The sequence below is a fragment of the Setaria italica genome, chromosome VIII, assembly GCF_000263155.2.
Source record: "Setaria italica strain Yugu1 chromosome VIII, Setaria_italica_v2.0, whole genome shotgun sequence".
Lineage (NCBI taxonomy): Eukaryota > Viridiplantae > Streptophyta > Magnoliopsida > Poales > Poaceae > Setaria > Setaria italica.
Window position 1 is genome coordinate 32,809,134 of NC_028457.1, and position 13,304 is coordinate 32,822,437.

A 13,304-nucleotide genomic window follows, 5' to 3' on the forward strand; every position below is an offset into this window, starting at 1 on the left:
GAATCCATGGGTCTCTCCAAGCATGGATCTGAGTGCCATTGCCCATCTCCAAATAACACCTTGTTTCTGGAGTTCCAAGCCGTACTCGATAGCATGCCATGTAGATGATCTATTGCTGTGAAACCGTATCAACCTAGAGACCCATTGGGGTAATATTTGCGTTAGAAGTCCGGCACAAAGCGTGTCCGGGAATTGGATAAGACGCCAAGCCTGCTTTGCAAGCAGAGCTTGATTAAAAAGGCGCATATCTCTGAATCCGAGACCTCCATGGCTTTTTGGTCTAAGCATGATATCCCACGCCACCCAGCAGGTTTTCCTCTTACCATTTTCGGCTCCCCACCAGAATCGTGTAATCATGTTGGTGAGTTCATCGCATAGACCCAAGGGAAGCTTGAAGACACTCATCACGTATAAGGGAATTGCCTGGGCTATGGCTTTAATCAACACATCTTTGGCCGCTTGTGATTTATGGTTGTGGCTAAACGTGGCGAGTGAGCTAACAAAAAGCTGTAAACTAGGTGAATTCAGAAGGAAAGGAACCCTACGTAGTTCTATTTTTTTTAAAAAAGAACAGAATTATGAGTTGTGGAGATGTTACATTTCACACCCTTGAAAATTTCAAGTGCGGATATTTTAAAAGTCGGCAGGTTACATGTGCTTTTTGTGCTATAGTGCCGTTGCACATGAAATTTGTGTGTTTTTTAAATTTCATATATGGAATTAAATTTGAATGTATTTGGACCATAACCTCGTACTCTCTCTGTCCCACAAAGACTACTCATTTAGAAAAAAATTAGAGAAGATAATAGCAATGCTAAAAGTCCAAAGTACACTTAGTAATTCTTCTTAATAGGATGAATTATCGAGTATAATTAATTATGCATGCATGCTTGCAGTAATTGTTCCACCTATTAGCCTTCCTTATTTAATGAGTTTGGCTCAGTCATCGATGGTGGGAGTAAATGATCGATTTGTTAACTGGGCCTAATGGTATTATGAGGGTCTTTGGTGGATGGTCCGAAAATAATATAAACACTCGGAATTTCCAATGTTTATATGAAATTCTAGAATTTTCATTGTCTCAAAAGATACTCCCAGATGTCAACTTCTAATATTCTTGTTATGTATTTTTAATGAAAATCCATCCTTTGTGTTTATTCAGAAAAAAATAATCTTCAAAAAATTATTTTTTGTTATGAAGATGTCAACTTCTAATGTTCTTCAAAAAATTAATCTTTTAAATAGTGTTTATTCAGAATTTGCACCATTTTCTTTGACATGCCCATTTCGGGTGACAGCTCCTCCTTTTGTAAAGCTATGGGGAAACGGGTCCACAGATTGCACGTTCAATTTCCAAAATCCTGGCATTTAGAGTGATGCACCAACAAACTCAAACAAACATCTCAATACAAGAGGCAACATAGGTCAGACATACCGAGCACTAAAACATCATAACAAGAAACACAGGAACCTCTTGAGTCTTGCCCCAGAGCTGCAAAAGATTCTAAATAATAGAATAACTAGGTCCATACAATGCCCTCAAAAGAAATACGGTTAAGATCGAAATTAACAAATTAGACTCTCCTCAACTGGAGACTCCCATCCCATAAAATGTCGAGGTAACAGAATAGGTCCATAAAAGCCAGCAATATTACAAATTAGCAATATTGCCCTCAAATGGATCATGGATATTCCACGCAAAAACTCCATTACAAGAAATACATAAACCTCTCAAGTCGCACGACTTACAGAAGATTTAAGACAACATCGATTAAAATTGAACAACAAGCTTGCGATCCACCCAACTAGAGACACCCTTACATCACCAAGCTCACAGAACAGGTTCATAATAACAACCAATAGCATGGTACCTCAAGGTTTGTTCATCAGAAGTTTACGAATTGAGTACGACGCAATTAGTCCATAGTCATCATCACAGGCACCAGTAGATCACCATACTATGATCAGACAAGTACTAACACTTAGCAGCTTCCATTATACCAGATAGCACTATAATAAGACCAGATTAAAACCGATCAAAGCATTCAGTTAGTACAGTGACAGTACCACTTCAGCCCTTAGGGTAAGAGCCATGTGGCTAACACCGCGCGGGGACTCCACGACACCATTGGCAGAGGGTTGTACACCTTGCCGTCTCTCACATCATAGACACTGCAAGAACTTGAGGGGTCCTCACTGTAACAATGGTAATACTCGTTCTCCATGAAGAAGATGCGATCCCCTGGCATCTTGTTATGAGAAATGCAGACAGATCTGCAGCACCGTCGACGATACAAACAACACCTGGTCCTCCCCTAGTGTCGTTACCTTGGCCAACCGTGACTGCCCGAAATTGGCCTCATACACCTCAAACCTGTTCCGTTCATCTTAAAGAACATCAATTCTATCCCAGTGTAGTGCTTTCAACTGGAGGTCTATCTTTCGGCACACCAACAGCAACGCACCACGAGATTTAACTAGGTAGGTCAAACTTAGAATTCGGACGTCCGGACAAACACAATGTCAACAAACAGAGCAGCTCGTTGATCCATACGTACGGACCACCAGGAGGTGCCCCCTGGCTGGCAAACTGCAATCCGAGCGCTGCTCTGTCACTCGTGAACATGAATATCGCTGCAATGAGGTGAGGCGAACAAAACATAATTTTGGACGCACTCCACTCCTCTTCTTCGTCCATTTCCATCCATGCGTGGCCTGCCTCGTCAACGGACTCATCACCCACATCCCACATTCGAGCGTGTGGGTCAGAGCTGGAAGTGTCACGGTCTCGTTGGAGAAAGGATCCCTCAGGAAGCAGTCGTCCTCGCCCGAGAACACCAACCAGTTGCCAGTGCCACAGGCGTTAGTGTACCCCGTGCAGTCAGGGAAGTGGAACGGCGCTTCCTGGGAGGCTGTACACGGTGGCGCCTGGGAGCAGGAGCATCGGCATCGGCGGGGGCACGCCCCCCTGCCGCGCGGCCGCGCGCCACTGGGGGCAAACGGCGGCGAACCGGACGCGGTCGACGTGCACAGGCAGGCGGCCGAGGACGAGGCCGGAGAGCCCCACCGGGATGTCCGACCACGACGCCGGCACCTCCTACATGGGTGCAGCCCACCTTGCAATACAATCGAGAACACAGCACGCCGTCAGAGAAGAAATCGCAAGCCGGAGGAAAAACGCCAGCACGCGGCCCGCGCGCGGGGGGGCGGACACACCGGCAATGCGTCGAGCACCTTGCGTGCGCGACCCGCGGCGAGGGCAGGAGAAAACGAAGGAGAGTGGGGCCGGTGAGTCCAGGGAAGGAGGAATGGAGGTGGGTTACCGGAAATTGACGGCCCGTGGCGGAGGAATCGCGCACGCTGCTGCTGCTCGGGCGGAGGCGGGGGTGGGGGCGGCCCCCGGCAGAGCTGGGATGGAGAGAGCTGAGCCGGGGTGGAGTAGTCAGTAGTGTGAACGGTTTGAACGGCTGAAGTAGTTGACCTCACCACGCGGCGAGTGAGCTAATAAAAAATCTATAAATTAAGTAAGGGGGTGTTTGGAAGGAGGGGGCTAAATTTTAGCCCCCGTCACATCGAATGTTTGGACACTAATTAGGAGTATTAAACCTAGATTAATTACAAAACTAATTACACAACCCCTAGGCTAAATCGCGAGACGAATCTATTAAGCCTAATTAGTGCATGATTTGACAATGTGGTGCTACAGTAACCATTCACTAATGATGGATTAATTAGGCTCAATAGATTCGTCTCGCGATTTAGCCTAGGGGTTCTGCAATTAGTTTTGTAATTAGCTTATGTTTAGTCCTCCTAATTAGTATCCGAACATCCGATGTGACAGGGCTAAAGTTTAGCCCTCCTCCTTCCAAACACCCCCTAAATTCAAAAGGAACCCTACATAGATGTTCTAATTTTTAAAACAAAAATTATGTGTCGGTGGAGATGTTACATTGTATGCACCCTTACAAAAATTCTAGTACAAATAGATCTAAGCAAATCTTGGGCTGGGCCATCAAAAAGCCCAATTTCTTTCGAGCCCAAAATCTCCACCCAAGCTTGGCCATTAACTCTATCGGGCCTAATTCGATCCGGGGCTCAGGCCAAGCCGCCCATCATTTTCTAGTATAAATTTAATTCATTTTATTATTCGGGCTAGCTCGAGCCCACCCATTTTTTTGACGCGAAAATCAGCCCCACGCTCGGCCCTAAATGAGTGTCGGGCTAGGCTTAGCCTGTCGGGCTCGGGTCAGGTCGGTCTGGGCCTATTTTGCTAAGGTCTAAGTACAAATATTTTAGAAAGACCGATTAAATGTGATTTTTATGCTATAGTGTTTAGTGGCACATGATTTTCTATGTTTTTTATAATTTTATAAATGTAATTAAAACTTGAAATAAATTTTGAATTTATTTAGAACACCACCTCTTCATGAATTCCCAATGTTTCTCTGCACTTCAAAACATGAGCAAAGCCAGTGTTTGGTTTGGGGTCAGTAGTTCCTCAGTCACAGAGCATACGGTATCTAAGATTTGTACTGAGACAAACTTCTTTGGCTATGACTAAATTTGTAGAAAAATACATAAACATTTACAACATCAACTAATTTTCCTAGATAAGCCATGAAATATATTTTCATAGCGCATTTATTTGATGTTGTAGATTGATATAGTACATGTTAATATACTTTATTTTTACAAACTCGGTTAATGTTACAAAAGTTTGGCTTAAGACAAAACTAAAACGATTTATGAATGGATGGAGTATATTGTCAATAAACCAAACGCTCATACTTGAAAAATCATTTTCCTTAATGAATATGTTGTCACTTCCTGTATTCAGTATTTCAGTCTAAAGAAGAAGAGAGTTAAAACAAGCGCACATACAAGGATGCAACAGAGATCGGTGAGAAGAAAGTGCACAATAAATCAACTAAATTCAGTCTGGTTTCCTCTGGTGCTGATGGGCACCATTCTGGATTTTTCCAGAAACCTGCGGAACAAAAAGAAAATGTAAGCACAACAATGGATACTGATGGATTACCATCACAATGGGCATGCGTGATCGATAGGTAAGTACCTCTCGGTCAGTTGAGAGCATCTTATGCTTATTCTCCATCTGAATTCTAAGGGCGGGACAGTTGGGATGGAGATCAGCTGCATGTGCCAATGCTGCCTTCGCTTCCTCCACCTCCGCAGCAGTAGCGTCCTCACACTGGATCGTAGCAGTAACCCTCTGGAGCGAAGTACCAGCAACATTTTCAAAGCCAAGCAGATTCTCAAAGCCAGGCTGAATAATGTCCATATCTTTTATGAACCGCACATAAACAGAAAACACAAGGGATTCAAGGCTTGGCATCATGATGGAATGTGCTATGGTTGCATCGTCGTCGCTTTCGCAGCCGTGTGAATCAAACTGGACAAACGAAAAGGGAGTGTGAAAGAATCTCAACTTCCGGAAGTAGCGGTGCAGATCACCAGTGGTCTTCCTTATGCTTAATAGTCTGGTGTGATCTGAACTCAGTTTGAGATAACAGAGCTCTGGTAGCCTCCCAAGGGTTTCCATGTCCTGTTCTTGCACCAAATTCACTGTCACATCCAGATGGGTGAGGTTCAAAACAAGTGTCGAGTCCATCCATACCGGTAGTGCAGAGAACTTGAAGCATTCCAAACACATCTGTCCAAGGCACCGAGGAGGAGCCACAAAACATACTTCTTCACTTGTGATGCCTCTCGCCAATGCTGAGCCAAAAACAAATAAGGTGCGGATCTTGTGGAGATTTGCAAGCGATTCCAGCAAATCTCTCTCCATGCTCTCATCGCTTACATGAATGGTACACCGGAGCGTCCTTAGTTCTCTCAACTCGCCCAGGTCCTTGATGAGCTGCCTTGTTGACGCATCATCAGCCGGCCATATCTTCAGCTCTTGCAACAAAGTAAGGTTCCCGATCAAACCAGACGGCACTGTTATACTGTCATTGACACGTAGGCACAACAGTTGTTTCAACAGGCCCACACCCTCCGGCAGCTGTTGCATTCCGGTACCTGACAAATTCAGTGTTTGTAGAAACTTGAGGTCTCCAACTTCCTTGGGGAGCTCATCAATTTGTGTATCCAAAATTCCAAGATACCTCAGGTGACGTAAACTCCCTAAGTGCCGTAATCTATGTTTTCCCCAAGCTTCCCCAACACTGCAATCTTCTATAGTTAAAACACGTAGAACTCGGAAACATGATGTTACCACATTAATATTCGTCGCACTAAACGACCTCACTTTCTCCAAACCCATATATGTTAACCAGCTGAGTGCGGTTGTGCTCTCTTCAACACTCCTACCGTGCACGGCAAATCTGCGAGTATTGCTACCGCCTATGAGTTTTTGTTGGTCATTGCTGTCCAATATAGTGGTGAACTTTTCTTCACTCGATAGTGCACGGACCAGATCAAGCACCATATCATGAACACGACAACCATATACATACCCGTTATCCTCTCTCTCCATCGGTTGGATCATGCTTCTATTTATTAGCTCGTTGAAGTACCCTTCCCCGAGCTCAAATAGTTCTATCTCTGTTGTTGCTTGTTCATTCTGAATAAAACCTTCAGCTATCCACTTCCATATCAAAAGATTTTTCTCGATCCCATATTCTTCCCGAAATAAACTTACATACAGCAAGCAAGGCTTTAGATATGAAGGGAGGTCATAGTAGCTAAATGACAATATTCTTCTAGTATTCTCAACAATGTCATTGCCTCTGTCACCAAAACCTATAGAATTGTACACCTTAGCCCAGTCCTCCCCTGATTTACTTGCCAATAAGCTAGCTATTGTAATGATAGCTAATGGCACACCACCACATTTCTTCAAAATTTTATCACATGCCTCAGTTGAAAGACTGTCTAGAAATCTGTCTTCACCACCAGTTATTCTAGAATATAGTAATATTTCAGAGTCATCGCGAGAAAGTGGTTGCATCTTGTAAATATCACCAATATGTGTAGCGACTTCAAAAATACGAGTAGTCACCACTACTCTACTTCGACAATTACTATGTTGCAAAGCACATCGGATCAATTCCCATGATTTCTTATCCCATATGTCATCAATAACAAACAAACACCTAGGCGTCCACATGACAGTACAAGGACACAAACATAAGTTAGTAACCGCACCAAAGTGGCAAGAATGCAAAGCATGAATGACACCAAGTTGTCAACCATTTGTAAGAACACACGAAAATGGCACTGTAAATCAACAGCTTGTAGAAATCTAGTCCAGATAAATTAAATATATATCATAAAGTCGAACATTGTATAGAAATTCGTTCAAACAATGTTTGATGGAAGAAACTCTTAAAAAATCATACTCTGTAATAACTTAGAAAACATATGCAGCACATAATCCATAATCTATCAAATAAAAGGTACATTAATTCATAACTATAATAGATAACGATCATATTTCAATGTTCTTGTACAGTCAGGCAACTCTGATGCCTCAGTTAAGTTCCTTTAGATGCATCTTGCTTTATAACCTAGTTTCATTCTCAATGTTTATGGCATTTTGAAAATATATACGGGTTTGTGCTAGGTTATAAAGCTTTAGATATAATTGTAGCATCTTTGGGTTAACTTCTCTACACGAAAGGGAATAGCACTACTATCGGTTGCAATCAACAGGTTGTGACATGCTATAGCTATATATAAGCGTGTATCCTCATGCTCACACAAATCCTATCCTCCGAATGCAACATTTGAAGGCAGGGTCTTACATGTTCAGGTACTAAAACAAAAATCTCATGCTGATGAGTAGGTTCTCATACCTCTTGTTGTGGATGAATTTCCTTAGTTCATTGATGAGCTGCCTTTCATCCAATATCATCACATTTGGATTCACGTAGTCAAAATCAATGAGAATATCCCTTAAGACTTTCTTCATGTCAGGATCCCGGCCAACCGGAACAAAAGCCCCACAATCAAATGCCGGTTTGTGTTTGTCATAGACTGCTTTGGAAAGAGTTGTCTTGCCAAGTCCTCCGAATCCAACTATAGAGACAATCTTCATCGCCTCATCGGACGCATGAACACCATCCCCAAGGGACAATATCTTTACGAGCTTTTCGCTCTGCTTCTCAATACCAACAAGCTCTGCCGTCTTCTTGTATAGCGCCTGCATGCGAGGATCAATGGTAGCAGGACTTGCAAGCTTGGCGATAACGTTGTCGACCGTGTACCTGTCACGCCTTGCAGCCACCTCCTCGACTCTCTTGTTCATGTCCCGGATAGCTCCAGCAATCTTGCGTTGATGCTTGCACTTCTTGAAGATCTTTGCCATCTTCTTCCGGAGACGCCTGAGCATGCGTGCATCAACATGCTCAGGACCGTCGTCGATGCGCACAAAGAAAGTGTCGACAATGTCCTCCATGTCGTAGGACAGCTCCCTGACATCGTGCGCCCAGAGCTTGACCAGCTCCTCGAGCTGGTCCGGATGCACCTCGCCGACCTTGCGGAGGACGGCATGGATGCTCTCCAGCTCCCGTGAGAGAGACTTGATCTTCTTCCTTACACCCTCGTGGAAGCCGTACTCCTCCTTGAGCAGCTCAACCAGCTTGGGGAGAAGGCTCCCTATCGCCCCCGTCCCCAACTCCATTGCTCGCGCTCAACCAGCTAGTTTGATTGATGATGGGTCACTCGGGCAGGACCTAACGTGATGACTTTGGCAGGGCTTCTTGAGCCGCTTCTCCACCAGCTTCTCGCGAAGCCGTACCGAACGGGGGAACACGAAACGGCTTCACCGGAGAAGCCCCGCAATTCCCGCTGAAAGGAGCCAGTTGAGGGAGGAGAAGCCCAAAAAACTGGCTCCCCGCGGCTTCATCCCCTTTGTGGGGCCAAAATCCCCACCATGCCCCTTGGCGCGGGGCGGGGAGGACGCCGTCGCCCTGGTGCGGGGAGGCCGGAGGGCGGCGATGCCGCGGACGCCGGGGCCCGGAGCCCAGAGGGCCGCGACGGCGCATGCGATACAGATGAGAAGAAGCGGGATCGCGGGCGGGGATGGCGGGAGGCGGGGGCGGGCCGGCGGGGATGGCGGAACGCGGGGGCTGGCCGGCGGCGGGAGGGTGGGGCTAGCCGGCGGCGGGAGGCGGGGGCGGCCCGGCGGCGGGAGGTAGCGGCGGGAGTTAAGAGGTCGAGCGACCCGCAGAGGAAGGGAAAGAAGACCGGTAGGAGGATAAGGAAGAGAGAAGGGGAGGCGAGAAAAATAAAGGAAATTTTTAGGTAGTAAAAATAATTAGGATAAAAAAGAAAAAGGTACTATAGATATTTTATCTTATCTTTCCGCTTTAACCTGCTTGGAGAAGCTAGGGAAAAATAATACTTCACCGACTGCAGCCATTTCAACCACAGCCGCAGCTCTGCCAAACGAACCTGTATCACTTCTTTATTTTCTGTATTGGTCGAGAAACAAGTCAGCGAAGCATCGAGCAACGCGCCCGTGTGAAGGTACAATAATTTGTGGCTGCATTATTGTTGGCCGTCAGTCAAGAGTCAACTTTGTGGCCATGCAACTTTATCACTTAGGGCGCGTTTGGTTTCCTTTGCTTATTTTTAAGCAAGTGTCACATCAATGTTTAGATACTAATTAGGAGTATTAAACGTAGGCTATTTGCAAAACCCATTACATAAGTGGAGGCTAAACAGCGAGATGAACCTATTAAGCCTAATTAATCCATCATTAGCAAAGGTTTACTGTAGCAACACATTGTCAAATCATGGACTAATTAGGCTTAATAGATTCGTCTCGCCGTTTAGCCTCCACTTATGTAATGGATTTTGTAAATAGTCTACGTTTAATACTTCTAATTAGTATCTAAACGTTCGATGTGACGGGTGCTTCAAAATAAGCAAACCAACCAAACCAGACCTAAGAGTGCACTTTTGGACTTTCGCTGCACACAGTGACCTTCCACACGGTCACGCGTGCCTGGGCAATAGCTTTCATCGGGACTTTGGCATAGTGAGAGTAAGTTTTGGTCTTCGGCTCTCTTTCTTCGGGACTTGTCTGGTGCGCAAGAAATTTCACTAAGAAGGAAGCAGAATTGCAAATAACCGTAGCTTGGCTTGTATATATCGGTGATGCATGACCTCGAGAGCCAGGCTTCCTACATACACGAGCTTTTTGTTTGGTTGCTGTCGTGCATACAGCTAGGCCAGCAGGAGAATCTGTTCGGTTGCCAGTTGTGCCAACGCCCAGTAGCTTTTCGCTTGCATACGCATGCTCATCCGACCACTCGCCTGCGCACCGCGCCATCCAGGTCATGGGGAAACGGAAAAAAAATCGTATTCTGGGAGCCATACTCGGAGGCGTCACTGTGCACGAACGCTGAAAGTCTAGCTTTTTTTCTTCTTTGCTTCGTTTCTCTCCTTGCTCAGATATAGCAAATATATGACCCTGAGCGTGCCTGACTCGTGCCAACCACTACTAAAGAAAGCACTCTCCATCCATCACAATCCATCACATATATATCAGTACACGTTAGATCCAGTGCTAATGCTAACCGATACTAAAGGTTACTCCACGGGTGAATTCGAAAATGATCAATAATTTTAGTCTCAGTTCGTAGTAGCAGGTGCAACATCCAATACCGAAGAGTAGTGTTTCCTGATGGATATTATTAAATGTGCTTTTCTCAACCACTTGTGCTAGCGGCGCAGGCTGGATCCTGCAGTCAAATATGGAATGGACTCTTAACTATATAAGCATAATATACTATATTACCCACAGATTATGCACAATTATAAGTTGTGCCAAATCAAACATGGACCTTAGCCATGAACCATTGGAAATCATATGATACGTTCCTCTATTCCCAAGTATTACTTTAACAATTAAAGGTCTCAAAGTAGCATGTGCAAACGACATTGGGGACCAAGGCCAGGCTTGCAGTAGTGTCGGAGTATATCTGAAGGTAACCTGAAAGATGTCCAGTAGTGCATGTATATGCGGCTTGACCAGCAAGGTGTGCAGAGCAGACTATATATAAGTATACGTTGTGGGTTCGCCCAACACATGCAGGAATTAGTGGACAAATACCAGTAACAGTGTGTGCAGAGATGGCACAACAGCATCACGAGATCACAGAGCATTCCCCCAGGGACGTCGTGGTGCTCGGTGCCAGTAATGGCGCCAACAGTGGTGCCCATCTCGCTGATGAAAAGGATTTTAAGGTACAACAGTCAGATATGTCCACGCCCTTGTAGAGGTTAACTATATATACTATCCGTAATACTTCTCCCTCCATCCCAAATTACTATTCGTTCTGACTTTTCTAGATAAATAATTTTTATTATGTATCTAAATATAGAATATATCTAGATGTATATCAAAATGTTATGTACCTAGAAAAGTCAAAACGAATAGTAATTTGGGATCGAGAAATAACTTGTTTCCTTTGGTGCCGTACCGTTCGCAGAATATGAGGCTGGCCATAGGCACACTGGAAAAGACCATCTTCCAAATCTCCCTAAGCGACGACCTCACCAACACCAGACACATTGACATCCGCCTCAAGCGGAATAACATCCGTGGCCAGGGGCAAGCAAAGGAGACGGCAAAAGGTGACGATGATCGCGCGATGGCAATGGCAGGTCGGGATGAAGAACAACCACCGGAACTACGACATGCCGCTCCGCCTCCTCAAGCTCGGCTGAAGATTACAGTCGCAGCTGAGGAGGAGGATGCTGCCACAGCCAATAATGACCAGAACCAGGAATACCTGAACGACATGCGCGGATGGTTCCTCACGGTGGCCACGCTCTTCGTCAACATGGCGTTCGACTCGATGCTGCACCCACCTGACTGGATGAAGACGGAGTGGTACGAGAAAGGGTGGTTTCGGACGCGCCATGCCGCCATTGTTAATCCTTCTCATGCTGCTGCCGCGGCGGTGGCTCCGAGTCCTCAGCCAGCTACCGCCTCGGCGTCGCAAGCCTTCAGGGCATATTTTTACTTGACCTCCAACTCGTTAACATTTGCAATGGCGCTGGCCCTTGTGCTGATGTGCCTGGACCGGCGGCAGGAATCCTCCAGTTGGGGAACCTTTAACATCATGAAAAGGATGGTGACGGGAGTCTCTCTGTTCCTTGCATTGACCTTCGCCATGGGTACCTCCAACAATTGGAAGGTTACAGGGATTGCGTGCGTTTGCCTCGTGGTGTATACCTACCTTGCTTTTTCGTACTTTTTCGTAATGGTGAGGAAACTCAAGACCGAGCCAAGCAACCAGAGAAGAAATTGAAGATGATGCCGCAAGAGTCCCCTTCTGCTGTTCCTGTACCAGCAGCTTCAGTTTGACCCGGCCTCAATTAAGGAGCTTCTCTCATCAGCTACGTTCTTCATCATGGTGTGTGTTTGTTTGAGCGTGTGTGTGCGCGCGCGCGCTAATGTAGGTGGCTTACCATGCATTATTGTGTCCTCGGTCTGCTACGCGTTCATTTGTGCGGCTTGCTTATTTTCTAATAATAAACCTGCCTTGTGATTGTGCCACGGTTGAACATAGGTACTGATTTGTGTGTAAGCTCTCACCGATCTGGATTTGTGTGACTTCCATTTTCTCTCATACAGTGGTACATGGTTGTTTACTTTCATGTAAGTACACAGCAAGGTAGCCGCCGCTGATATTGCGTGCGGCTAAAATCTTGCTACTGTATCTTTTGATGGAACAAACTTGCTACAATATCTTTTTAAATTAGTGACATAATCATTTTTTTCACAAATTCATGTGTAAAAAAAGTCAATTGCTTGTTTTCTAAATCCTTCTGGCAAATTGTATCAACATGGAAATAGATTACAAAAAACGGAACCTTGTACATGCATGCTCACCTACCGTTGTATAACATGTACATACATATGTGTATGTATGTATGTATGTATGTATGTATGTATGTATGTATAGTATAGTCTGCTCTGCACCTTGCTGGTCAAGCCGCATATGCATGCACTGGCCATCTTTCACGTTAGCTTCAGATATGCTCCTACATACACTACTGCAAGCCTGGCCTTGGTCCTATATCGCTTACAGGCTACTTGGGACCTTTCTTAAAGTAATATACTTGGGAATAGAGAAACGTATAATATGATTGTTGCCAATAATGGTCCATGGCTAAGATCCATTTTTATTTTGAGAAAAAAAAGAATAGTCTTTATTTCGGACTCTGCATGAGTTGAGCACTCAGCCATCCATTTCTGCAAATAGCAACAACAATTTTGGAAGCAAATTAAAAGTAAATAAACTCAAACAACAATAACTAAGAGC

The 13,304-nt window shown here is 45.1% G+C and overlaps 2 protein-coding genes and 1 long non-coding RNA gene across 3 annotated transcripts; 1 reads left to right on the forward strand and 2 right to left on the reverse strand.

The window, feature by feature from the left end:
* Positions 1-1,566: 1,566 nt before the first annotated feature.
* On the reverse strand, positions 1,567-3,557 carry LOC111258160. Its single transcript, XR_002678753.1, has 2 exons — positions 3,324-3,557; positions 1,567-3,116 (listed from the first exon to the last, which is right to left on the reverse strand). It is a non-coding gene; the product is annotated as an uncharacterized LOC111258160 (long non-coding RNA).
* Positions 3,558-4,770: 1,213 nt separating this feature from the next.
* Positions 4,771-9,007, reverse strand: LOC101765369 (putative disease resistance protein At1g50180). Its single transcript, XM_004979593.4, has 3 exons — positions 7,818-9,007; positions 5,075-7,115; positions 4,771-4,987 (listed from the first exon to the last, which is right to left on the reverse strand). The coding sequence occupies exons 1-3, from the start codon at positions 8,642-8,644 to the stop codon at positions 4,934-4,936; spliced, it is 2,922 nt and encodes a 973-aa protein (XP_004979650.1). The 5' UTR covers positions 8,645-9,007; the 3' UTR covers positions 4,771-4,933.
* A 2,063-nt stretch (positions 9,008-11,070) lies between these two features.
* On the forward strand, positions 11,071-12,610 carry LOC101766051. Its single transcript, XM_004979594.4, has 2 exons — positions 11,071-11,217; positions 11,463-12,610. Exons 1-2 carry the CDS (start codon positions 11,104-11,106, stop codon positions 12,285-12,287), a joined length of 939 nt encoding a protein of 312 aa, XP_004979651.1. The 5' UTR covers positions 11,071-11,103; the 3' UTR covers positions 12,288-12,610.
* Positions 12,611-13,304: the final 694 nt, after the last annotated feature.